We start from the raw sequence: 27,960 nt of genomic DNA, 5'->3' as shown, positions 1-27,960 counted from the left end.
GTCCATGTGGACATAAACTTGTCAGTGTAGGGTTAAGTGCCTTAATGCAGGTAGCCCATCACTTTCATTCTATCTTGAATCCGCTCTGATCAGCGATATCCCCACAAAAACACACAATCCACTGGCATTGTTCTTAGCAAAGTGAATATTGGCTAGAATGAGCATGTAACTTATTGACCAAAATGGGAGTTTGCGGATTGAACAGAGATGTTATTAGTAATTCCACTGTGATAACTGCTATATATCAGGAACTTCCCAGGGACCCTACCTCATTGACATTTCACTGGTTAATTTTCAAGCCCACTGTTACTTGAAGTAATCAGCAATACTTAATCCTGTAAAATAACGTCCTGTCCCTGAAACACTTTCTTCTCCTGGCTGCTGGAATACCACACCCTTCTCCTTTTTCCTTTCCCCCTTTTGGCCATCCTTATTATACCCTTTGCTGGTTCCTTCTTATCCTTAAGTATTGGGATGTCTTATCTACTGTGCTTTTTTTCCTAGGTGATCTCTTCCAGGACAATGGATTTAAATACTATCTATGTTGTTAATGACCTTCAAATTACTTATCCTCAACTCTGACCTAAGAAACCCAGATTTATATATATGCAAGTCTTGGGGCGCCTAGGTGGCTCAGTCTTTTAAGCGCCCAACTTTGGCTCAGGTCACGATCTCACGGGTCGTGGGTTTGAGCCCCACGTCGGTCTCTGTTGTGACAGCTCGGAGCTTGGACCCTGCTTTGGATTCTGTGTCTCCCTCTCTCTCTGCTCCTCCCTCCACTCATGCTCTGTCTCTCTGCCTCTCTCTCTCAAAAATAAACATTAAAAAAAATTTATATATATATGCAAGTCTCATGAGCATCTCAAGATTAACTTGTTCAACATAATACATCACATCAACAAAACAAAAAATAATCCTATGATCATCTCAAAAGATGCAGCAACAGTGTTTGAAAAAATTCAATATCCATTCATCATAACCTCAACAAAGGAGGTAGAGAGGGAATATATCTCAACATAACAAAGGCTGTGTATGACAGGCCCACAGTTAACATCATACTCGATGGTGAAAAGGTGAAAGGTCAGGAATAAGACAAGGATGCCCACTCTCCCCACTTTTATTCATCATAGTATTATTCGAAGTCCTAGCCAGAGCAATTAGACAAGAAATAAAATCCAATCAAATAGAAAGTAAAAAAAAAAATATATGGGGCACCTGAGTGGCTCAGTCGGTTGAGCATCCAACTTCGGCTCAGGTCATGATCTCATGGTTCATGGGTTGAGCCCTGTGTTGGGCTCTGTGCTAACAGCTCAGAGCCTGAAGCCTGCTTCCAATTCTGTGTCTCCCTCTCTCTCTGCCCCTAACCCACTCGCATTGTCTCTGTCTCTCTCAAAAATAAATAAACATTAAAAAAAAAGAAAGTAAAAAAAAAGTCACTATTTGCAGATGACGTGATACAATATATAGAAAACTCGAAAGACTCAACCAAAACAAAACAAAACAAAACAAAAAACTGTTGGAATTCAGTAAAGTTGCAGGATATAAAATCAATATCAAGAAATCCACTGTGTTTCTATACATTAATAACTGTAAGACAGAAAAATCAAGAAAACAATCCCACTTACAATCCCATCAAAAAGAATAAAGTACCCAGGAATAAATTTAACCAAGGAGGTGAAAGACCTGTACACTGAAAACTGTAAAGCACTTATGAAACAAACTGAAGAGAATACAACTAAATGGAAATATATTCCATGCTCATGGATTAGAAGAGTTAATATTAAAATGTCCATATTACCCAAAGCAATCTACAGATACAATGTAATTCCTACCTAAATTCCAATGGCATTTTTCACGGACTAGAACAATTCTAAAATTTGTATAGTACCACAAAAAACCCTGAGTAGCCAAAGAAATCTTAAGAAAGAATAAAACTATAGGCATGATACTCCCTAATTTCACACTATATTACAAAGCTATAGTAATCAAAACAGTATGGTATTGACAAAAAAAGAGACACATAAATCAATGGAACAGAATACAGAACCCAGAAATAAACTATGTATACATGGACAATTAATTTATGCCGAAAGAGTTAAGAATATACAATGGGGAAAAGACAATCTTTTCAATAAATGATGCTGAGAAAACTGAATAGCCACATGCAAAAGAAAGAAACTGGACCACCATGTTGCACCATACACAAAAGTTAACTCAAAATGGATTAAAGACTTGAAAGTAAGACCTGAAACCATGAAACTGCTAAAAGAAAACAGAGCCAGTAAGCTCCTTGAGCTTGAGGAAGATTTTCTGAAAATGACTCTGAAAGCAAAGGCAAACAAAACAAAAATAAACAAGTGGGACTACGTCAAACTGAAAAGCTCCTACACAGCAAAGGAAACCAAATGAATGGGAGAAAATATTTGCCCATCATATAGCCAATAAGGGGGTAATATCCAAAATATATAAAGAACTCCTACGACTCAATAGTGAAAAAATAAATAAATAAATAAATAATTGGATTAAAAAATGGGCTGAAGATCTGAATACATATCCTGCCAAAGAATACATACAGACGGCCAACAAGCACATGGAAAGATGCTCAACATCACTAATCATCAGGGAAATACAAATCAAAACGATGAGCTATCAGTTCACACCTGTTAGAATGGCTATTATCAAGAACACAAAAAATTACAAGTGTAGGTGAGGATGTGGGAAGAAGAAACCCTCATGCATTGTTGGTGGTAAGGTTTTTTTTTTTTTTTAACTTTATTTATTTATTTTAGAGACACAGAGACCGTGCAAGTTGGGGAGGGGCAGGGAGAGGGGAGACAGAGAATCCCAAGGAAGTTCCACACTGTCAGCACAGAGCCCAACGTGGGGCTTGATCTCACAAATCGTGAAATCATGACTTGAGCTGAAACCAAGACTCAGAGGCTTAACCCACTGAGCCACCCAGACAGGCGCCCTGGTGGGAACGTTAATTAGTTGCAGCCACTACAGAAAACAATACAGAGGTTGCTCTAAATACTAAAAATAGAACTACTATGTGATCAAGCAATCCTACTTCCGAGTATTCAGAAATATGGATCGGCCTAGCAGGTATTATGCTAAGTGAAATAAGTCAAACAAGACAAATACTGTATGATCCCACTTATATGTGGAATCTTAAAAAAGAATAACACCAATTCACAGAAAACACATTGGTGGTTGCCAAAGGCAGGGGTGGGGAGGTGAGCAAAATGGGTGAAGGGAGTCAAAAGGTACCAACATCCAGTTACAGAATAAGTAAGTCATGGGGATATAATGTACAGCATGGTGATTATAGTTAATAATACTGTACTGCCTATTTGAAAGTTGTTAAGGGAATAAATCTTAAAAGTTCTCATCAAAGGAAAAATTCTGTTATTATGTATGGTGACAGATATTAACTAGACTTAGGAGCATTTTGCAATATATATAAATATCAACTCAAATCATTATGTGGTACATATAAAACTAATATAATGTTTTAGGTCAATTATGCCTCAAATTTTAAAAATTAAAAAATAACGATTAACATGTTCAAAAGCAAGCTCCTAACCTGACTTCCAAAACTGCTCCTCCTATAGATTATCCTGTCTTGTTTAGTGGCAACTCCATTCTTCCCATTGCTTAAGACTACACTTTGCAGTAATTGTTGGTTCTTTGAATTCTTTCATAACTCACACCCACTGTGTCATGTAGAGCAACATCTTGATGCAGTGGTGGCCTCCAATTCTGCTACCAGGTATGCCATCCCAGAGATTATGAAACCGAAAGGCTCAGTGACCAAACTGTTATGTTTAAATCCTATCGTTTACTAAATAATTTTAAACCATGTAGCAAGAAGCAAGATGAAAGAAATGGGAGGCAGGGAATGCAGATAGGGTAAGACCAAACAGTGGGAAGGACCACACTATTTAAATCTTGGGTTGTACAATGTTCATATGTTTTGCTCTATCAATTTTTCCTCATGATGGTGCAGTGGACAGAACCAAAGTTGAGATTGGAGGGAGGGGTACAATAGACAGAAGGTGTCTAAGGCCACCACATATACTTGTTCTACTAGAGAGATACAGGGACACGTATACCTGACCATAGCTGTAGCTCACCAATTAGTTTGCTAAAGAGCCATGGGAATTATTTGCATTTTTATGTTGAACACTGGGAGATCGTAATGAGACCATAGAGACTATCATCAGCGGGTAGCCAATTTAGGAACGATGTAGCTAACAACACAGAGATGATATGATCAGACCTTATGATTTGGTCTTTTCATCTCTTTCTATCCACAAGTAACACTTTTGTGTATTCCATTATTTATTCCCTCTATTTTTTACCACGTGTACTAGGTTATGTGACTATCTATAATTAATATACATTTTGATCTATGTCTATGTCTCACAAGCTATTAGCTTCCTTATCAGCTAATTTTTTTAATTTATTATTATTTTTAGCTTTTTAATTTTAATGTTTATTCATTTTTGAGAGAGAGAGGAAGGGAGGGAGGGGCAGAGAGGGAGACACAAAATCTGAAATGGGCTCCAGGCTCTGAGCTGTCAACACAAAGCCCAAAGTGGGGTTCGAACTCACAAACTGCTAGATCATGACCTGAGCCAAAATCGGACACTTAACCTACTGAGCCACCCAGAAGCACCTGTTTTTTAATTTTTTTATGTTTTTATTTTAATACCAGCTAATTAAAATCAAGTGCTATATTAGTTTTAGCTGTACAATATACTGATTCAACAATCCCATACCTCACCTGGAGCTCAACTAATCAGCTAAATTTAACACAATGGTTTCATAAATTATTAGTTTACTTACAATTAATGCTTAACACCTCTTAGAAGTTCTGATTTCTTTATAACACAATATTCTCTAAGAATGAAGCAACAGGCAATCTACACTGTATTAGCAAATCCTTAGGTTGTCCAAAACATTATCTAGAATTCAACTACTATGCATCATACTCATTGATAGAACCATTATAAAAAAAAAAAAAACAGTATGGAGGTTCCTGAAAAATTAAAAAAAAATATAACTACCGTATGACCCAGCAATCCCACTTTTGGATATATATATCTGAAGAAAATGAAAAAAGTATCTCAAAGAGATATCAGCACTCCTATGTTCATTGTATCAATATTCACAATAGCCAAGATACGGACACCATCTAAATGTCTATACATGGATGGATGGAGAAAGAAAATGTGGTGTATATATACCGAACGGAATATAATTCAGCCTTAAAAAGGAATAAGATTCTGCCATCTGTGACAACATGGATGAACCTGAAGGATATCATATTAAGTGAAATAAGCCAGATACAGAAATACAAATATTGCATGATCTCATTATAGGTAAAATCTAAAAGAATAAAAACAAAGACAAAATGTTAAACTCATAGAAACAGAATGGTAGCATCACTAGGGGCTAAGGGGAAGATATCAAAGGGACTTATTGTTTAATGGATACTGACTTTCCATTTTTCCAGATGAAAAGAGTTCTGGAAATACACGGTGATGGCAATGGCTATACAATTTTATGAATGTACTTAATACCACTGAACTTCACACTTACAAACAGTCGAGTAAAACAAACAAACAAACAAACAAACAAACAAAAATGGTCAAGATACCAAATTTTATGTTAAAAAATTTTAATGGGGTGAAAAAAGAAATTACTGCAGATCCAACCTCCTTTCAAATGTTGTGTGGATTATTGCAACTGCATTCTAACTAGTCCCCTTACTTCCATCCTTGCTTCCTTTAGTCTATTTGCCACACAGCAGCCATGTTGAAATAATGTTCCTCCAATAGCCTTCCACCTCACTGGTAATAAGAACCAAAGTCCTCGCTACTTACTGGGCCTTGTGTGATCTGGTGTACTACTACAGCTCAGATACCATCTCCCAGCACCGGGCCCCTCACCCATACCTTTCCTTGAGTAGTCCAAGTATCCCCACAACTCAGGGCTTTTACACCATCTGTATCTCCTCCTCATGGGTTTGTCTTCTCCCGGAGATCCACACCGCTTTCCAGTATTTATACAAAATTTATTTTCTGTGACTACCCCAATTGCCACATACTGCATATTCTACTCCCCCTTTTTTTCTTTTTAGCACTATTGTAATTACTACTAAATTTTACTTTACTTAATACATACTACTTGCATATTATTTGAAATACTATTTTACTTATTCATAATGCTTATCTTTTTCCTATTTTGACTCTCCCATAAGGCTATGCTATTCCATTAGGGCAGGAATTATTTTGTAAGTTTGTTTACTGATCAATTACTCGCTCATATAATAATACCTGGCACACATGAAAAAAGCCCAAATGTCCATCGATTGATGAATGGATAAAGAAGATGTGGTATGTATATATACAATGGAATATTACTTAACAATCAAAAAGAACGAAACCGTGCCATTTGCAACAACATGCATGGAATGAGAGTGTATTATGATAAGCACAATAAGTCAGTCAGATAGAGACAAATAGTGTATAATTTCACTCATGTGGAATTTAAAAAACAAAACAGATGAACACAGGGGAAGGGAAGGAAAAATAAGATAAAAACAGAGAGGGAGACAAACCATAAGAGACTCTCAAATACAGAGAGCAAACTGAGGGTTGCTGGAGAGGTGGGGAGGGAATGGGCTAAACAGGTGATGGACACTGAGGAGGGCACTTGTTGGGATGAGCACTGGGTGTTGTCTATAAGTCATGAATCACTGGGTTCTACTCCTGAAACCAATACTACACTGTAGGTTAACTAACGTTGATTTAAATGAATAAAATTTTTAAAAAGTGTTAAATGATTACATAAATGAATACTCCATGTGTAAGTAATCCTGCATATTCATACATATAATAGTAAAGAACATTCAGTATTAGTATGAAGAACATTAGCTTCTAGTTAGATAAATCTGAACACGAATCTAGGCTCTGCCACTTAGTGGTTAGGTCATGAAATCTGGATTAAAGTACCCAATTGAAAGGAGACAAAAGTCACTCTAGGCTGAGAGATCCCAGAACGCTAAGATGGGAAACTTCTTGGCACTGATGGAGGACAGCAAGTGATTTAATTTGGTTGGAATAAAGAAAACATGAAATGGGCTACTGTGAAATAAGCATGAAAGTATAAATAGATAATAGATCATGGAGTTCCTAGATGAAATTTAAGAGAATAGACTTGTTATAAAGGCAAAAGGAAGTGAAAAAAATTTTGTGAGTGATATTACTAAAGCTGTTAATATGGAAATTTAATCTGATTTAGCGGGGACTAAGAAAAAGATAGTGATACTGACTGCAAAGGTATTTCTGTAATCTACAAGACATGTATTGAGGGCCTGAACCAGAGGACACAACATCAGGGACATAACTTTAAGGAGCTATGTTGTAAAGAATGAATTGACTTTGCATGTCTCTTTAATGAATATCAGATCAATATAGAGACCAAAGAGTATGTCACACATTTAAGTCTCAATCACTGCTAACGTTCTCACTTCCATAACAAAAAAGGGCAAGAAACAGGTTTGTGAGCAATGAAACCAAATTCACTTCGGAACATGCTAGGTTTAAGAAATCAGTGCACATCGAGGTATAAATATATCCCCAAGAGTTGAAAATGAGTTGGAGATGTGGTGGTAACTCAAAAGATATTGGAAGTGGGTGAAAACACAGATACCAGTGGTCATCTGCATACAGCTTGAAGCCAGGAAATTATATCATACTGATAAGAGAGAGAGTGTAATAAGTGGATCAAGAGATCTTATACAACGGGAGTTACAAGGGGAGAAATAGCCAGATAATGAAAGAGATAGAGAAGAGAGATAGAGAAGAACCTGATGAGTCTAGAGGCTGTGAGAAGTTATTTCAATTACGGTGAAAAGCCTGAAAGCTGAAAAGATGACATTTGATTTGCTGATGAAGTGTAATCGCTGAATAAATAAATGAATAAACCATAGACTATTCTACAGAAGGTAATAAATGAAAGAAAGAGTCACATAACAATATATGAAATACGAACAAGATAAAGTGGAGTGATGTGTTTGGGAAGAGGTATTATGCAGACGGGTCTAAGTGTCCAGAGGAGGTTTAAACAGGGTTAGGTGCCAAGAGAGAAAGAAACTGAAGGCGAAAAAGATACTGGGTATTTATTTTTGTTTTTTTCATTTTTTTAATGTTTATTTATCTTTGACAGAGAGGTAGAGACAGAGCATGAGTGGGGGAGGGGCAGAGACAGGGAGACACAGAATCTGAAACAGGCTCCAGGCTCCGAGCTGTCAGCACAGAGCCCGACGTGGAGCTTGAACTCATGTGCAGCGAAATCATGACCTGAGCCCAGGTCAGACGCTCAACCGACTGAGCCACTCAGGCGCCCCAAGATATTGAGTATTTCTGATATAAAATTAGGAGTAGAATGAGAGACATGATCAAACTCATAAAAATAGGAATTAAGTATAACCATTAAAAAAAATGTCCCCCATCCAAGGATGGATGGCAGGAAAGTGTTACAATAAAGGAAACCTGGGGTAAAATAAAGGAAACCAGTTAGTATTTCTTCTTGGCAAATTATGAGAAAAATGCATTTACAGGTAGGAATCCTAAGGTAGGTCAGACTGCCTGACCCCAACAGGTTTGCAAACTACAAAGGTTATAAATCACATTTTTCAAGTTTAGGACAGATGGGCATAATTGATGTTTCTAATATATCAGGAACTTTTAAGATAATTCATAAATTTTATGTTTTCCATCGGGGACAGTCACCCACATAGCTCGCTCTCCTATTGCGGAAAACTTCACCCCCTTCTCCCTAATCCAACTCCCTAATGGAGTCCAGTCTAGTCTGTCTTGAGTTCATTTGAAGTAAATCAGACACAACTTGTAGGGGACTGTATGGGCTCAGCCCCTCTGAGCAACACTTCAGAAAATTTTTTTCTTAGTACATAGTTAAGATATAAACTTATCAAACCTAACTACGTGTAACATCATCTTCTGATGTGCTTCCTATAGAAACAGGCAGAACATATCATTCCTCACCAACTGTGAATCATGCTTCTTTTCTAAAGGATACCATTAAGTTTATTTCAATGGCCTAGGCTAAATAAAACAGGTAAATGAATTTGTTGCATATTTTTATTTTATGACACATTATGTATTGTGTAAAATTTATACAAAGGTAGAATGAACAAACAGAGTCTAGCAAAATTAGGTCCACTTATAATTACTTCATTAAGGAGTCATACCTGAGCAGGGCCTTAATGAGCTGGTAATGAGGTAAAAATGTGCTGCCAGAAGAGGCACTGGACAAAACCTTCTGGAAAAGGCAGCTCGATAAAGTGATAATGAAGAGGAAAAAGGACTTATCTCTTTGTCTTGGCTCATGCTCCTTTATTTTAGGAGCCACTCCTTTTCTTTACTTCTTGGAGGTTTCAATGGGAAGGTGGTGAAGAAAAGAGTCTAGAGAGTCAGGCAGTGAGGAGGGTAGGAGAGAGGAGGAGGAAGAAGAGAAAGAAAAGGGCAGATACACTGAAACTTAAAATGGGGTCAAAATAGCATCTCCTATCTCTAAGAAATGTTATAAGGATTTGATTAGTTCACATAATATGCATACTTGGCATATGGCAACACTCAGTAATGTCTGGCAGAACTATTTTTATTTACTAATAATGAGAAAACTGATTAAGTTTCTTATTCAAGATTATACAACTAACCTTTGTAGAAACATGGATGGGAATTTAACTCGAAATGAGTCTGAGTCACACAAATGTTCTCACCCAGTCTCCTTTGTTCAGCTTTGCCAGAAACCTAGCCAAGGATAGAGGGCATAAATGCGCCCTGAAATATGCTTCCATGGTTAAGAATTTTAGCCTTACTCATAAATTAACTGTGCAAAATAATCACTAATAATCACTAATTAAATACAACCACTATTTTAAAAAATCGATGAGCCTCTAAAAATGTATTTTTCACCACACAGGATCAGCTCTATGATTTCTTAATCCCCATTCATAAACTACATTAATTCCTCTTCTTAATTCCCATTCAAAACTACATTTTTTTAATGTTTATTTTTTGAGACAGAGAGAGAGTGTGCGCAAGCATGCAAGCAGGGGTAGGGGCAGAGAGAGAGAGGGAGACACAGAATCTGAAGCAGGCTCCAGGCTCTGAGCTGTCCGCCCAGAGTGTGATGCGGGGCTTAAACTCACAGATCTTGAAATCACAACCTGAGCTGAAGCTGGTCACTCAGCCGACTGAGCCACCCAGGCGCCCCAAACTACATTTTTGATAAAAGTCACTTTCTTAAGAACTTTTCAAATTGTCTAATCAACAAAATAGTTTTCTTCTAAAGAAAAATTGTAGGAAATCACACAAGTCTAACACCTTTCATTTCCATGCTCTAACATATACCATGCTCTAATTTCTTGTATTTTTAGGTTTCCTACAACACTACAATACGGAAGACTCCAATGAGCAGACTCTTTATGTGGAAAGTATTAAATGGTGCATAGAATCTGACCTGCTTTGGGTGTGACTGACCTTCTTGTATAATTAGTACAGAGCATGTTATATACATGTTTAAATCAGCAAAATTAAAATGTATCATATGAAGAAGCTTATAGTTATATTTTTCTGAAATGGAAAATAAATACATTTTTCCAGAATGAAAATCTAATAAGAACAGCTATACAGAATATCTATTTCCTTTCGGTATCATATATCTAGAAACATTTCCCCAAATAGTGTGACGAGTAAATTTCTTCCATTTTTCTACTCTTTTAAAAATTACATATATAAGCCTTCAATGATGTTTGCATTTTTGGGTAACCATTGGGAACTTTTATAAAAAGAGAACCTTACGGGTAACTATATAATGAAAGCACACACCACTATTCTAAGAATGCCCATGCATGAAGAATCAACACATGTTACCCCTAGAGAAGTCTCAATAACAAAAGAGCGTCACGTGACAACATCTAATACAACTGGGAACAATGAAACAGCTCCTGATGAAGGAGAAAAAAGGCACTGCAAAATTCAAACAAAAGCCATGTTAGCTTATCTTGGATGAGGAAATTCTTTGGTTTGTAGAACGGAGAGTAAATGTTGACAGACCTGTGAAGGAAGTGGGCTCCTTGTGGGGTCAGAGGTGGTGACATAAGCAGCCTGTGTGTAGGCATAGCTCTTGAACCGAGGCTTAGGAGAGGAAGGAGTTCGTTCATAGCCCTGTGCTAGACTGACTGTGATCTGCAGAGTAGGGTTAGGGGGAAGGGGACAGAGGGGAGGAGGAGACATCATAAGTAACCCTGGAAGGAATGCTTTTCAACACACTAGAAAAACAAACATTAAATGGAAACAGTGAGGTGAACTGTCTAATTTGAAACGCACATAGTTGGATTAGAAACTGGAATACTCCAAGAATTCTGGCGCTCAACGTCATGGTAATCAGGGAAGGTACGAGAGTGGGAGTCAACTCTAAGGATTCCATGCTGACACAACTCCAGCACTAATATGGGATGGTGCTCTTCAATTTGGCAAAAACAGGCACCCAAAAGCAATATTCTCTGAACTCCAAGTAAACAAAACCAGAATCCATCAGGTCAATATCCTGGAAAGAAATGGAGCTGTCATAACCTAAATATAGAACTATCTTGGTAGAGTGAAACAATTAGGCCTAAGATTAGCTTTCCACACCTTCAGCAGAAATTTTGATAAAAGGCTTTTTTAAAAAGGTTTCTTTTTAAAAGGTTTTCTCATCATTGCATGTGTCAAAGAAAGTAAAAGAAAACACCGCAAATAGCCAATACTGGGAGTAAGAACAAGCCATGTAACAAAAGAATCCTACTAGATTCTGTACAATAATAAAAATCTTTATAAGTATTCTCCATTTAACTTTTTTTTAAATATTTTAAACTACTTTTATCAAAAACGTTACCTTAAGTAATGAAAATTTGTTAATGCATCAGCAGGTGGCCACTAAAAATAAGAAAGTATTATTAAACAGAGTGCTTGCCATTGCTCTTGCTCTAGTTCTTTGTTCTCATATAGAAAAGTTTCATACATATATGACTTGGTCTTTTATTTCGTTTTACACAATACATTGTTTTCCATATTCTTATATATGCAATATATTGTTTTCCATATTCTTATAATATAGTGCCTATCAACAGCAGAGTATTTTTTTACTTAAAAAAATTTTTTTAATGTTTATTTATTATTGAGAGACAGACAGAGCATGAGCATGGGAGGGGCAGAGAGAGGGGGAGACACCAGAATCTGAAGCAAGCTCCAGGCTCTGAGCTGTCAGCACAGAGCCCGATGCAGGGCTCAAACTCACAAACTGCAAGATCATGACCTAAGCCAAAGTCAGGTGCTTAACCGACTGAGCCACCCAGGCACCCTGGCAGCCTGGCAGAGTATTTTAATAATGTGCTTTGAAAATAATATTATAATCCATTCTATCAGTTAAAATTTAGAAGGTTTACAGAGTTTATCCATCTACTCATAGATGCCTATAGATACCTATATGTAGATGGATAAAGAAATAGACACACACACACACACACGCGCGCGCGCATTGTGCTATGTAGACACGTTTGTGTGTATATCCATAGATATAATAGATATGTACATGTATGATGGCTAAAAATGCATATGCAATAGAAAGTATCACTGATATCAGTTACTCTTTTGATACTTTACCTGTTGAGAATAGTGCATTTGATGATGTAATTGAAAGTGTTCCTCTCTAGTAACTTTTGATGGCCTTGGCAACATTTCCACTTCCTGGATGGCTTCAATGCTCACTTGTTGAGGCAAAACTTGGAAGAGTGATGTGACATACATTAAGATGGACTTCTTATCTGGATAAGTGGTAGCAACATCTGTAAGCACATTAACACCACACATCAATTTTTGGTTTCTATATTTGAGTCTCTGAAAGGGGAATGAACAAATCAATGTTACAGGAAGAAGACACATTAATGAGCACTCGATTGCCCATGAATGTCCTCCAGAGACTAATTAGAACATGATAATCAGGCCTAAATTGTCCTTCCAATTTGGCAGACCAATGAGAGGAGCACTAAAGTTAATTTCTTTTCCTTGTTCACATAAAAACTTCATTCCGTAATACTTTTTCCTAAGTCAAATTGCCAAACTAGCCCATCTAAGAGACTGGTTTTCATTAGATAAGAAACACAAATAAAAGATTATATCTTCCTTTCCATGGAAAGCTATATTAACATGTCAATTACAATAGTGCATTGGTAATTACACAATTATACAAAAGAGCTTAATGCCTTGGCGTCCAGTAAAGAAAGCTTACACCATCTAATCAAATTTTTGCTGGTGATTAAGTATGTAAAATGCGAAATATGTCTCTGTGTTGAAATGAACCATGTATTTCCACAATAAACATAAAATAAAACAATATACCATATGTATATGATTTGTAATATTCCTTAAGTATATTAAAAACGTGTATTTACATTTTGGTACATCTGTTAGAGTCAGATGTTACCTTCCTTCTCACACTCCAGAGATAAATTTAAAAGTCCTTCACATAAAAGTTGATCTGACATTATGTCCTTTGCCACATCCAGGGAACTGAAGAAACCCAGCATTTAAAGTCAATAATAACTTGTAATCACACACATAGTAAGTGGCAGGTCCTTCAAAAGGTTCTTTTGCTACTTGGCATTACAATTTACCCACTGCGCTCATTCCAGGGAACCAAGATGTAAAAATAATCCCTTATGTGAAGTGTATCATTAATCCCAGAAGTGTTAAAACATAAATCCTGGCGGGAGGCCAAAACAACTACGGAGCAATGTGCCAGGCATTTTTCTTGCCATAAATTTATCTTAGCTAGCATGAAAAGATCTGTTTTAAGTTAAATATGTATATTCTGGTCAGGTATTCTGATTGTGACTAAAAAAGCCAACAGTCAAATCTCGAGTCCACTAACATAAACGTAAGTTGAATAAATCACTTCGTCCATGCCTTCACAAAAATCAGGAACATGATTAATTAAAACAACTCTTTTTAAAATATTTTTTAAAAGAATTACAGAAGAGGAAAATTTTAACTAATATTCCGGTCTGCCTCTATCCATAGTATAACACGGTACTTCTCAACTTTTAATGTGCATATGAATCACTTGGGGATCTTTTTAAGCTCGGAATCAAACTCAGTGGGTCAGGGGTGGAACCTGAGGTTTTGCATCTCCAATAAGGTTGCAAGTGATAGTGAAGCTGCTGGCTTGAAGACTATACTGTCAGTAACAAGGGTTGAAAAAAATTACACAAGAAGCAGACTGCTTTATTATCTGCCACTTCATTGTTTTGCCTTTTATTTTTTCCCTTAAAGATACTTACTGGGCACTTAAATGCATAAGGCTGGGAGGTACAAAGTTTTATGGTTCATATTCTCTGCTCCTTATTATAACTTAATTATTAACCACCAGATGGTGAAAGTAAGTTTTTGGGGCACCTGGGTGGCCCAGTCAGTTGAGTGTCTGACTTCGACTCAGGTCATGATCTCACGGTTCATGAGTTCGAGCCCCACCTCAGGCTCTGTGCTGACAGCTCAGAGCCTGGAGCCTGCTTCGGATTCTGTGTCTCCTTCTCTCTCTCTGCCCCTCCCCCGCTTGCACTCTTGTCTCTCTCTCAAAAATAAATAAAAACATTTTAAAAAAGTAAGTTTTTGCCAGTAATTTTTTAGGAAGAACCAGAAATCTTACTAACTTGGCTTTGAAATTCCAAAGACTAAAATCTCCCCTTCATTTGATAACTGTTTTTCAAGTGTTCATTCTATGGTGGATATACCACAATTCTTCACCACATTTTGAAACTCAAAAATGTTTTCTTTCTTCTCACTATGAACTAGTCAGTTTTATCTGTAATGAGCATAATTTAGAATTCTATTTTTAGTGTATTAAATACAATTATGCTGTGAGAAAGACACTGGATCCAAAAAGGTCGATCTGTGTGTATTTACTGCTATATGATACATAAAAGTGTGCATGTGTATTTTCAGCCTCAAATATATGTTATGCTAAAAATAAAGGTAAAAATCAGTCAGGAATTATTTCTATTACCACAAGCAAATGTCAAAAATTATAGTACATTTTATCTACACAAAACATCTTTTGGATGACGGCAAATATTCATAAATATCAATCATTATAATAAATACACACTGTTTGACCAAGTTATTGACATTTTTGCCCCAATATATTACCTTCCCATCTCTGAGGTTATGTGGATTTAGCTGTACCAGCAGATGGAATCCACTATTTCTTTTCTTAAAGAAAGGAACTTAGATGTTCCAAAATACGTTAATTTACTTCAACATATATGTACTAAGGACCTATTGCATTTATAATATTATAATAGATTATACAGGAGATTAACAAGACAGAGAATTCATGCATTCTGCTCACAATTTGCAATAGTTCAATAAATAAATAATGGGAAAAGTACAAAATAATTACATTGCTGAACAGAATTTAAAATGTGTTCCTCTGACTGGTACAACCAGTGCTTAAATATGTTCAGAGAAAGGAAGAAATTATACACTAGTAGGGGACCGAAAAAAGTCTTATGACTAGGACACTGAAATAAGTATGTATAGGAATTCATTGGCTAGAAACGGGGGAATGAGAAAGGTATTCTAGGCAGTGGGAAAGCACAAGCAAAAGTGCAGAGGTAAGAGATTAGAAACATCCCAGGAATAGTGCCTTCATGTATCTTAGCCACAGACAGGAGAATAGTGAATAATAAGATACAATGTGTACATTATATGTGAAACGTAGAGAGATCATCCATAGCACAGTAGAGATTTTGACCTTAGTTCAATAGGTTGGACAGTAACTGACTACTTTTGACTAAGAGTGTGACAGCACTGATTTTTTTTGTAAAGTAAAACTATTAAATGTAGAACGGGGTCAAGGAGAAAAACACCTGAAGGGAAGCTGGAAGCTAGGACCCAATCCAGATAGGAGGTGTTAGAGAACTAAACAAGACTTTGTAATGAAAGCAAAAACAAACAAACAAAAAAACGCATGGCAGAAATTCTAAGATAGGTCCAAAACAACTTCATTGGATTTCAAATCATTTACTTAGCAGTCTTTGAAAATAATTATATATAAAATTCTGTCCTAAGCCCTGAGGGTACAAAGATGAATAAACTGAGAATAAAATGTAGGAGGACAGGAGGGAAATACTTGCTCTGTAGTCATAGTAACAAGTAGCCACCAACACAAGTTTCAGACTCATTTAATCAATTAACAATTACCTGACTAGATGGTCTTGACTGTGCTTCCTCAAGCCAACATTGGCAATCCCTCCCTTTTGAAAGTTGTCTGATCAGAAGTGAAATCACTCCAATGAACAAAATTCTGAATGCAATCCAATTAACAGTGGTCTCACCTGAATAACCAACCATGCTTCTAAACGTGAGATCAACCTATTCCCATCTCTGATTGCTCACAGATGTACACCTCTTGACCTCCCAGTTTTCCCTCAAACCCAAGAAAACTCTATTTTGAGATACTGTGGTTGACCAGCATAGTTCCCTCTTATTTAAGTAAGTGATACATTCACCTTTGTGTTTTCATTTCAAATACCGAGCAATGATTTCATCATTTGATAAAATTCAATGGATGCAATTCACTTGTAAAGTTAAAATTAACAGTTTTTTTTTTTGTTTTGTTTTTTTTAAGCGGAGAGTGTGATAGAATGAAAGAATGAGCAATTCTGAATCTGGATTTGGAATTTTAAAAATCTGTACCTAAATACTTATATTTGTAAAGAAAAACCCTTAACACCATTTATTTCCATTTCCTAATCTGTAAAATAAAAACCAGAGTCCCAATCTCATCATGGTGTTGTGAAGGTCAAATGCAATAATGCTTAGAAAATACTGTAAACTTAATTAGACCTTGATATTGTTGCTATATTGCAATTGTTGTTTTTTGTGTTACTAATACAAAAACAGATCTAGTTGTAGGAGACCATTAGTACTATTAACGGGAAGCCACAAGAAGCTGGTAGGAAGGAAAGGTCATTCATCATTTATTAAATATTTACAAAGCAATTATTATGTATCATAGAATATGCTTAGCCTTTGTTATATTACAGGTATTCAGGGGATGAGCCGCCCAGCAAATAATTAGGGACTGAGCAATGTATGAGAAACCAAAAGAAATTTCATGACTTGTGATGATCTTCACTCAGGATAATTGCACGTAGGCCAATGCCTGGGACTTTGTGAGCACCTAAATATTTGTCGAGAAACTGAATATAGTAGTTAAAGCCATAGAAATTGATGAGAATTGGGTAAGACAGCAACTGACGTACAACATAATGTTACAGATAATGAGTACCACAGTATTTGAGGAGGGTGAGAATGATGGGATGTGATTTACATTTTTTTTATTACAAGACATTAAAATGTATGAAGTGAAAGAAGTGCCTGTACTCCCCAAAAAGAACTTACAATTTGATGAAAGTAATCTTTCTACTAAAACCCTACTATGTAACGGTTTCATGGCTGCAAACATTTAAATTAATAATTTCTAACTTAATCTTTAAAGACATCTCAGAATGAAAGTGTTGAGAACTGATAGATACTGCTAGAATGTTTTATTTCATGAACAATAACACTGATTCTGATGAGTGTTTCTATACTAATCAGAATTTTGATATTGATGGATATAATGGAACAAATAAATCATTCACTGAAATTCCATTATTTTTCAAATGAGGAAACTGAACTTCACACTGGTTTGATGGCAGGTTCAAAAGCTAGTCAGAATCAGAACTAGAACCCAGTCCGTGCATCAGAGTTCTTAGTACCTTACCTTCATTCTTGTCAAAAATGTTACCTTTAATGCATTTAAAAACCAAGTATCTCAAAGTCATTTTTTAAATAATGACCCTGTGATCCATTACCAAATATTAATGATATTCTCCATAAGAGTAGTGATTTCTATTTCTAATAAATGACATATGACGAGTAAATATACATGAAAATGCAAATTCAGTATTAAAGAAATGCAAATTAAATACAGATGTGGGTTTTAAATTATATTCCTTTGCCTACTACATTATCAAAGAATGACAGAAAAATAACAACCAAAGATGCAGAGGCTTCACCGATTTGGCCAAGCTCCTACTTTGCTGGATGACTATCAGTTGGTTCCAAATTTTATGAAAAATATTTTGGCAATGTCTACCAAAACCTTATGAAAATTCATATTCAATGACCCACTAATTTTCCTTCTAGGAATTCACCACAAAGAAATAATCAGAAATTTAAATGATGATTTATACAAACCTGATGTAAAATGTAACCGGTATTTATGAAACCAAAAAATTATCATACAAAAAAGAAAAGAAATTCAGACCATTCCAAGTGGCTTAACAGTTTGAGAGGTAGAAACGATCAAATATATAATTGGATATGAATAGTACAAAGCCATTCAAAACGTTACTTTTGAAGAATATTTGATAAAATATAAAAATGAATTCTTTATAACATCGAAAGAATAGAATGTATAATTTATGAATAATATAATAATATTTTTTAATGTTTATTTAATTTTGAGAGAGACAGAGAGACAGACAGAGCACAAGCAGAAGAAGGGCAGAGAGAGAGAGGGAGAAACAGAATCCAAAGCAGGCTCCATGCTCCGAGCTGTCAGCAAAGAGCCCGATGCGGGTCTCGAACCCACAAACTGTAACATCATGACCTGAGCTGAAGTCTGGCACTTAACCCACTGAGCCACCCAAGCACCCCAATGTTTTTTTCTTTAGAAAAGACGAGGGAACCATACTTCAAGACATTAGTGAAATGGGTACACTGGTGAAGCTAAAAATAATCTTCCTTTTCTCTTTTGTCCTACCTATAATTTCCACACTCTCTATTCAGCACTAACTTTATAGGTAGATATTGTCATCAATATTATAATAAAAGTATCTGTGAAGATCTAAAAGCAACAACAAAAAAAGAAGTTCCACAAAGTTTTGTTTCAGTATGTCCTCACCCCTAACAAGTCAATGGGAATGAGTTTGTCAGGAAACGGGTGTCTTCAACAGAACTGTTCTTATCTTGGGCAATCAACCTCCCAAAAGTCTGATTAGCCAGCTGGCAGGCACAACCTTGAAACACCTCTGAGAAAATCTAAACAAGAGCCTCCACTGCCTAAACCTCAGGTCAGTTTTCTGCCAGGAGAAAGGCAGAAATTGAAATAGCAGATTATAATGCATATCATGTATAATCAGAAAGAAGTGGGATTTCGGAGATAACAGATGCATAAATGTACACTCACAAAGTCTGGTCAGCCTTTTACAAGTTTTATGAAAAAAAATGACAAAGGATGTCATTTAGAAACCCCGAGCAGAATAAATCTAGGTCATTTCTCACAGATTTCGTATTAGGAACAACACAATAAAAATAAATTCATTCACTGTAAGAGAAGAGGAATAGGTAAACAGGAAAGAAGAAATTTGTGACCACAAACAAGACATGGTCAGAGAGCTCTGAATGTCAAAATGTGAACACATACACATGCATACACACATATACAGACACAATCAAACAGCTGTGTTTGCTAAAATAACCAAATAGGAAGATACACAATTCAGAAGAACTTACTTCTGGAAGCAAGTGTGCTATCACCTGAGGTTTACAAATGAAGATATTATATTATAATACCATCTCATCTCTAAGCACTAGCGTTTGTCAATTATACGCAATAGCCTCGCAATGGACTGAATCATTAAAGTGTTAGATTATTACCTTCAATTTTAGCATTTTGTGTCCAGCACTACATTCTACATATATACATCTTCCATTTGCAAGTCACTGTGTACAATGAATGTATAGCATTCTAATTAGAAAATAACTTGCACAGGTCCCCTCAAGTTAAATTCTTTAACTTTGTACATGTTCTGCCTTCACTAAATTAAATACTCCTTAATGAAGCCATTGCAGATCTTCAGCATTTCACTCACTGATCCAAGTTGCTTTTTATCATCTAATCACAATGTTTCTCATTAAAGGACTATAAAATATACTGATGAAAATAATTTGTATCGATGAAGATGATTCAGTTTCATAATAAAATTAATGATAAAAAACAGTGCCTTTCATTTATCCAGGAGAAACATTAAATAATTTTAACATTGAAACATCCAATTATTCCTTTCAATATGCTCATGAAGTAGCAGCAGCTAACTATCACTATCATCTTGGTACAAGTAGAAAATAGTGCTCAAAATACATAATGGTCACCGAGGCCTAAAAGGGAAAAATAAAAACAAAAACAAAAGATGAGGTGCTTACAGCACACTTGAGATGCACTGAAAACTAGTTCAACTTTCTAATCATTAACTAAATAATGTTAAATATATGTAGCTGGAGGTGATGTTATTGATTCTGAAAAGTACCAGACTGATAAAATGAAGACAATGAAAAATATATTTAACAAACATTTACTGATTACACTTTGTGCCAAGCTATATTCTAGTCTTTGAATATAGAGTGATAAGTAAATGATCCCAGAGAGCCGTTCTCATGGAACTTTGATTCTAATGGGGAAATAAGATTACAAATAAATACTTTCAAAATCCTGTATTTACCACTTGTCAATTTATTCCTATCACCCTAGCTCTTTTTGCTTCATTATATAAACAAAAGTGACTTCCACAAATGCATTTTCTTTGTTGGGCTTTTTTGGGAAGAGGATTAAATGGGAGTGCAGATTCTGGAATGTTAATACCAAACATTCTCATAGAGCCTGAGAACAAATGCACAGAAGCTGGTGGGTAAAACTCAATTAAATGGAAATCCTCAACAAATCGTGACTTCACAAATTTCAAATAAGCCACCTTTAAGGTTTTTTTTTTTTTTTTTTACATTTTTTTAATGTTTATTTTGGGGGGGGGGGGGCAGAGAGACAAAGAGACATAATGTGAAGCAGGCTCCAGGCTTTGAGCTGTCAGCACAGAGCCTGATGCAAGGCTCAAACCAACAGACCAGTAGATCATGTCCTGAGCCAAACTCAGACACTTAACCAACTGAGCCACCCAGGGGCCCCTAAGTTGAATGTTTTTGAATCAAGTATCAAATGTCTTCTGTGTGCTGCTAATCAAAGTGAAGTGTTCTGACTTTAAATTCTCAATTCGAAATGCAAAATTCTCTTTTCCAAATGCAAAATTCTCAATTCCATATGCAAAATTCTCTTTTCTGGCTACTCACTGAGTCTGTACCTCATTAAAACAAATTTATTTAAAATAAATATTCCTGGCCATTTAAAAACTTAAGAACAACTCTTCAGGGCATGTCTCCTAAAACTAGGAGAATAGGAGCTAGCTTGACCTAACAAACAGAAGCTGATCAAACAGTATGGCAGACTATTGACAGAAAAACATTTGTACTTTCTTACACTTCCTCTACAGGACTGTTGTGGAAAGAACTATTGGAGTTCCCATTTGAGAAGGAAGTATTTTGGCTCAGTGACATTGAACTAGGCTTCCTTAATTGTCACCTGCTGTTTTTGTGCTGTGCTTTGCTTCTGATCTAACCAAAATGACTTCCATTCTGCCTCCTAGTAGCAAAAGTGCAAGAAATTTCATAAGTAACTCCACACAAAATCTTCTTCACTAACACAAAATGTTCTATTTCTACCCCCTCTTTCTTTATAGAGTTCAAAAATGATAGTTGATAAACAGTGAAGCCAGAATGGAGGTGGTTCACTTCATTTAACACAAGTTTCATTGGTTATTATGGTGCTTTCCAACATGTTTCATTGAGAAATATGCCTGATGGTGTAAGGACAATTCCAAGGCAAATCGCACGATGAACACTAGCTTGAGGCAGACGCTGTATATGTGAGAAATATTTTTTAGTAACAAACATTATTAAAAAGTATCCATTCCATATCAAAGCGTTTAGCCTACTGATTTGACATAGGGAACGGGTGGGCTCAATATTTAAAGAAGATGAGCTCAGAAGGCATCTCTAGCTAAAACTGGATCAGAGAACCAGTTTCTCTCTACTCCACTGAGGGCTACAAATGTAGCTCAGCCTAATGGATGGCTTTTCATTTTATTCTGTACCTCCCAGTAGCACTCTTTCTTCTTAAACTGCTTTGTTTTTCTTGGAATCTTTGACGCTGTATTTTTCAGGTTTTACACCTATCAGCCACACTTTCTCAGGCTCTCCTCCTGGCCCAACCTATTTAAATGACAGCAAATTCTGGAAAGACTTAGAGGCTCGATCTCGGTCTTCTCTAGCTACCCTCACTCTTTCCTAGGGTATTTATTATCTTCCAATTATCCCTCCCTTTCTCTCTTAAATATTGCCTATATGCTAATGATTCCTAAATACCTATCTCCAGCTGAGACCTCTCACCTCAAAAGATACCTCAAATTTGTTACATATAAAATAAGGCCCTCAGTTCCCTTCAAAACCATTAGGCTCCCCCATCAATCACCGTCTCTGAATATGGCAACAACATCAATTCATTGTGTCAGGCTGTAAACTTAGAAATTGTCCTTGATTTTTCTTTTTATCTGAATTCTCTATTCTGATCCATTAACAAGCCTTGTCTCTTCTGCCTCTAAAAAGAATACACGCACCTGTTTACTTCATGTTCATGATTACAATTTTCACCCGAGCCATGATCCTTGCCTTCTGGCCATTACATTCACATCCTAACTATTCTCATGCCTTTCAATCCATTCAGTATGCAACAGCTAGAATTATCTTTAAAAAAACACAAACTAAATAGCACTGTCATACTTAAAACCCTTCAAAAGCTTCTCCTTTGTTTAGAATACATCCAACCTACTTCCATGTCCTACAATGGACTACATGACCCAATGCTCTTTGCTAATGGGAGTCTAATGGCCTCTCTCTTTCTCACCCACTATCTTTCAGATATATTGGCCTTGTTTTCCTATCTGAAATAACAAAGGCCCTTTTTATATCTCTTGGTCTTTATACTTGCTGTTCTCTTTATCTGGAATATTTCCTCCATCTTTTCACATTTTTGGTTCATTCTTATCCATTAGGTTTGAGCTCATATGGCACTGCAGATGCATTTGTTGATAATCCTATTTTTATTTAATTTTTTTTAACGTTTATTTATTTTTGAGACAGAGACACAGCATGAACAGGGGAGGGGCAGAGAGAGAGGGAGACACAGAATCGGAAGCAAGCTCCAGGCTCTGAGCCATCAGCCCAGAGCCCGACGCGGGGCTCAAACTCACGGACCGCGAGATTGTGACCTGAGCTGAAGTCGGACGCTTAACCGACTGAGCCACCCAGGCGCCCCGATAATCCTATTTTTAAAAACCCAGTCCCTTCCCCTTCATCTCACAGTGGCTTATATCCTTTATATCATCTGTCACAAACTGTAATTATTACGTCTATTGATCTACTCCTTTGCTATGATTTGTCTCTCTACCATAATGTAAGTACTGCAAGGGCAGCAACTTTCTCTAAATTGTTTTTTTTTATCACATACTAACAAATAGTAGGTACTTCATATTTGTTAAATTAGTAAATGAATGAATGAACAGATAATTATGGCTGCTGGGAAGAAAGTTTCACTTCAGTGATGTGAACACAGAATAAGATTCACGTTGAAACTTGAGAACTGGTTCGAGAGGAACAAAGACTAAATCAGAGAAGAGGAGGCAGTACTTATCTCTCTCCGAAATTACATTAAAGAGATTCAGTTTGATATTTGATGACTTTTCAGTGAGCATCAATTATGGACAAGGTATTTTATTATGTTTCCTCATTTGACATTCAACACTCTCTTCTGAGTTAAGAATATTGCACAAGGTCATATAACTAATAATTGATAGTCCCAATAAAGCAGAGAAAAGAGAGTTCTAAGTTGACATCCTGGTTCTCTCATTTTGTGACACTGGACAAGCTTAAACAGACTGAGCCTCAGCTTCCTATTGTACTGCAAAAGTTTTTCTTAAACTGCTGATGGCACTCTAAAAAATGAGACATGATTTGCATAACATCTCATGTTCTAGGAAATGAATCGGATTATTTTTTTAAGTAGTAGGCAAAGAAGCATTCAATTCTAAATTAGAGAGCATTAGCAGGTTAATCAGGAAGCCTATGAGTGATGATGACAAAGTTAGTACATTTTTAATTCACACTGAAAATACTCAAGCTAATACTCAAGGCACAGGAAAACTAATGTTTTATTCATTGTTTCTAAGCCTTGGCATAGACTCTACAAAATACCACAGTGCTTTACATAGACTAGATGTTCAAAAGTTATTGACTGACATTTACAGAAAAAATGTGTTCAAGTACTCTCTGACCCAGGATAGAAAAAGATAACCCCTTAGAACTTGGATGAAGCACATTTCTCAGTAAATCTGTACGAAGTGTTTGAATCCACGGCAGGCTGAAGAGTGAAACAAATGAAAGCCTTGCCATCTCACTACAACTATGACCCAATCATAGGTAGGACCCTACAACTACAATTCTAAGAGCAGTTCTTTCAACTAAGATATGAGAATGAGAAAGGGATTCACTTAACAAAGAATTGTTAATACTATATATGCGCAAACACATCTAAAAAACAATATGGTCACTTACAGAACTACCGGGTGTATGTATGTGTGTGTGTCTTATTTGAAAATCAATCTCTTTTGAACAGATATTAGTAACATCAAAAAATGGGTAGAGAGAGGGAAAGGCGTAGCCTCTGGTTTCTATTTCAATAGTTGGATGTTCATTTTACCTACCTGCAACTTTAAAACTTCACTTGCTTTTCAACAGTTGGACAAGGGTTAAAATTGATATGCTAAATAATACATAGCTACATTTCTTAGCACAGCTTCTGGTTCTTGATTTTCAAATTTTGGTTTCTCTCAAATACCTTTCCTTCAGGTTAAACTCTACTAACACAGATCTATTGATGACTGTGACCCTCAAGGTTTAACTAGCTCAATTACTGTATATTGCAAAGTCTGTCTTGCTACCCAAAACTTCAGACCCTATTCAGGCTCTGGTCTTATATTGGCCAACATGGGCCCCATTTCCATTCTCATCATGATGGGAAACTTACTTCTTACAAAGAAATGTCTCCTTCAGAATAAACAGGTCAAGGGGCACCCGGGTGTCTAAGTCAGTTAAGCGTTTAACTCTTGGTTTCAGCTCAGGTCTTGATCTAATGGTTTGTGAGTTTGAACCCTGTGTGGGGCTCTGTGCTGACAGCATGGAGCCTCCTTGGGATTCTCTCTCTTTCCCTCTCTTTCTTCCCCTCCCCTGCTCATGCATGCCCTCTCTCTCTCTCTCTCTCTCTCTCTTTCTCTCTCTCTCTCTCTCAAAATAAACAAATAATTAAAAGAAAAAAAAGAAGAAGAAAAAGGTCAGATTAATGATCTTGACTCCAAGAGTTAATCTTTTAGCTATCCCTGATTTTTCTTTTCTTAGTTTGGATTTAATCTCTAACTTTCAAGCGTTTTTATTACAAGCAATACATGCTTATTGTAGTAGAAAATTAAAATAGTGCAGGAGTACATAAAATGAACAATGAAAGTACCCCCACATCTCTACACTACTCCAGTCCCATCTCTAGAAAGAATACTTCTCAGAAAAAGCTATGCTCTCTATCATCCATTAATATGTCCATCTATCCATCTGTCCATGTAGGCATCCATTTATCTATTAATCTGTCTATCTAATGAGATCAAACTAGATATAAACTAGGGTGCCTGGATGGCTCAGTCGGTTAAGCGTCCAACTCTTGATGGCTTAGGTCATGATGTCATGGTTAATGGAATTGAGCCCTGCCTCAGGCTCTATACTGGCAATGCTGGGCCTGCTTGGGATTGCCTCTCTCCCTCTCTCTCTACCCCCCTCTACCGTTTGCATGCTTTCTCCCTGAAAATAAATACATAAACATTTAAAATAAAACTGGATGAGGGGCACCTGGGTGGCGCAGTCGGTTAAAGCATCCGACTTCAGCCAGGTCACGATCTCACGGTCCGTGAGTTCGAGCCCCGCGTCGGGCTCTGGGCTGATGGCTCGGAGCCTGGAGCCTGTTTCCGATTCTGTGTCTCCCTCTCTCTCTGTCCCTCCCCCGTTCATGCTCTGTCTCTCTCTGTCCCAAAAATAAAATAAACGTTGAAAAAAAAAAAAATTTTTAAAAAAAATAAAAATAAAAAATAAAATAAAACTGGATGCAAACTATCTACATATCTACTTTCCTAAACATCTTCACAAGATGTGCCCAGGTAGTATAAATTCAAAGCCTTCTCCTAGAATTCCCAGGCTCTATATAATTTTTGACAATGAACTGGATTTCTTCATGTCTTCATGCCCTCATCTATAAAATGGGAGTAAGGCTTTTAGAAGAATTAAGATAAATGTAAGTACTTAGAAAAATGTCTATGAAAAAAAAAGTTTTTAGCAAAATGCAGCTGTAAAATGTATATACACATACATACATACAATTTGGCCTTTAAAAATTAATTTTAGGGGCACCTGGCTGGCTCAGTCAGTACAGAATGTGGCTCTTGATCTCGGGGTTATAGGTTCCAGCCACATAATGGCTGTAGAGATTACTTAAAAAAAAAACATCTTTAAAAATTAATTTTAATAACGCATGCATTCATCCATCCATTTTTTTTTTTTTTTTGCAATTGTTCACTGGGCACCTATCATAAGTCAAGGACTGTGCCAGGCAGGAGAGTTATAATCATGAGCAAAAGTTAAACAAAAACCAAACAAATCTGGACTCTGATTTTACGGAACTTCTAGTCCAATGGTCGAACTCTACCTGCCTAGCAATCCATAGTATGGAATAATACTGGAACTGCTGTAAACAATTCTGCAATGAGCATCCTCATATATGTGTCTTAGACATGTGTGAGCATTCCTACAGCTCTAATCCCTACATATGAAATCTGAGGATCAAAACTATGTAGCATTCCATATTTTGAAAGATAACTCCAAATACCCTATATAAATGTTTCCAAGTGGTTCATCCACCAAAGGAAAAACAAGGCCTATTTCCATGAACCCTCATCACCGAAGGATGTCGTACTTTACAGTTCTTTAAATATTGGCAGTGTGAGCTTATTTTTGATTGGTTATTTGTCATTTTCTCAAGAGAATATCCAGATCATGTTGGCCACTTTATAAATATTTTTACAATGTATTTGTTCATGGTAACTCTAAGAGTTTTATCATAGTGAAGTTATTCTTTACTATCAGTATGATTCCCCAGTCTGTCATATATTTTGTTACTTTTTATTGGTGTCTTTCACCACAGAAAATATTTTAATTTCTGCATTGCTAAATCTATCAGTCTCTTACTTTACGGCACCCGTGGTTTTATATCAACTTAACATTAAAATAATCTTCTACATGTTAGTGTGTTCTTTAAAGGTTTACCTACTCACATTAAGTCATTATTATCTGAAAATTATTATTTGTTGTGGAAATGGGTTATCATTACGTTTTTCTTTCTAAACAGTCTCAAAGATTTCATATCAATTTGCTAGCTAACCTACCCTTTCAGTTTAGCTATGAAAAGACACCCTTAAATAATAATTTTAGCTAAATAACTTTCATCAAAATATCTATTTTATGTTATTTATCATGCCACACTGTGTCAGTATAAAATTTACCATACCAAGTCACCTATTTAAAAATAATTCCTTGACTATTGCATCTTGACAACTGCATCTCCCTTCCATTTTGTGTGATTATTTTCAGTGTGTTCGCCCCTCACACATTTCTGCCCTTTCTTCTGTGCTTGTTCCCTAGGTGGCTGATCCCTTCACTATACATCTCCTGGGATTATTTGCTGCCTGGATTCCAGGTGCAGTCAGCCAATGGGCAGAACTAGAGACTCAAAGATAGGGAA

At 36.3% G+C, this 27,960-nt stretch overlaps 1 protein-coding gene across 10 annotated transcripts in view; it reads right to left on the bottom strand.

Annotated features, from left to right (window-relative positions):
• The window catches only part of DMD (dystrophin), a 2,113,538-nt gene that overhangs the window by 1,506,567 nt on the left and 579,011 nt on the right, over window positions 1-27,960 (bottom strand). For 9 of the 10 annotated variants that reach the window (XM_081792827.1, XM_081792829.1, XM_081792824.1 and 6 more), the window contains exons 8-9: window positions 12,741-12,922; window positions 11,154-11,285 (exon numbers count right to left, since the gene is read on the bottom strand). In XM_081792827.1, the coding sequence (XP_081648953.1) occupies window positions 11,154-11,285; window positions 12,741-12,922 (314 nt within the window). The remainder of the gene's footprint in view (window positions 1-11,153; window positions 11,286-12,740; window positions 12,923-27,960) is intronic. The other variant, XM_081792831.1, reaches the window with a different exon arrangement.

The sequence above is a fragment of the Panthera onca genome, chromosome X (genome assembly GCF_046562875.1).
Source record: "Panthera onca isolate mPanOnc1 chromosome X, mPanOnc1 haplotype 2, whole genome shotgun sequence".
In the NCBI taxonomy this organism is placed as follows: domain Eukaryota; kingdom Metazoa; phylum Chordata; class Mammalia; order Carnivora; family Felidae; genus Panthera; species Panthera onca.
The sequence above is the reverse complement of the archived record's forward strand: the minus strand, read 5'-3'. Positions and strand labels throughout refer to the sequence as shown.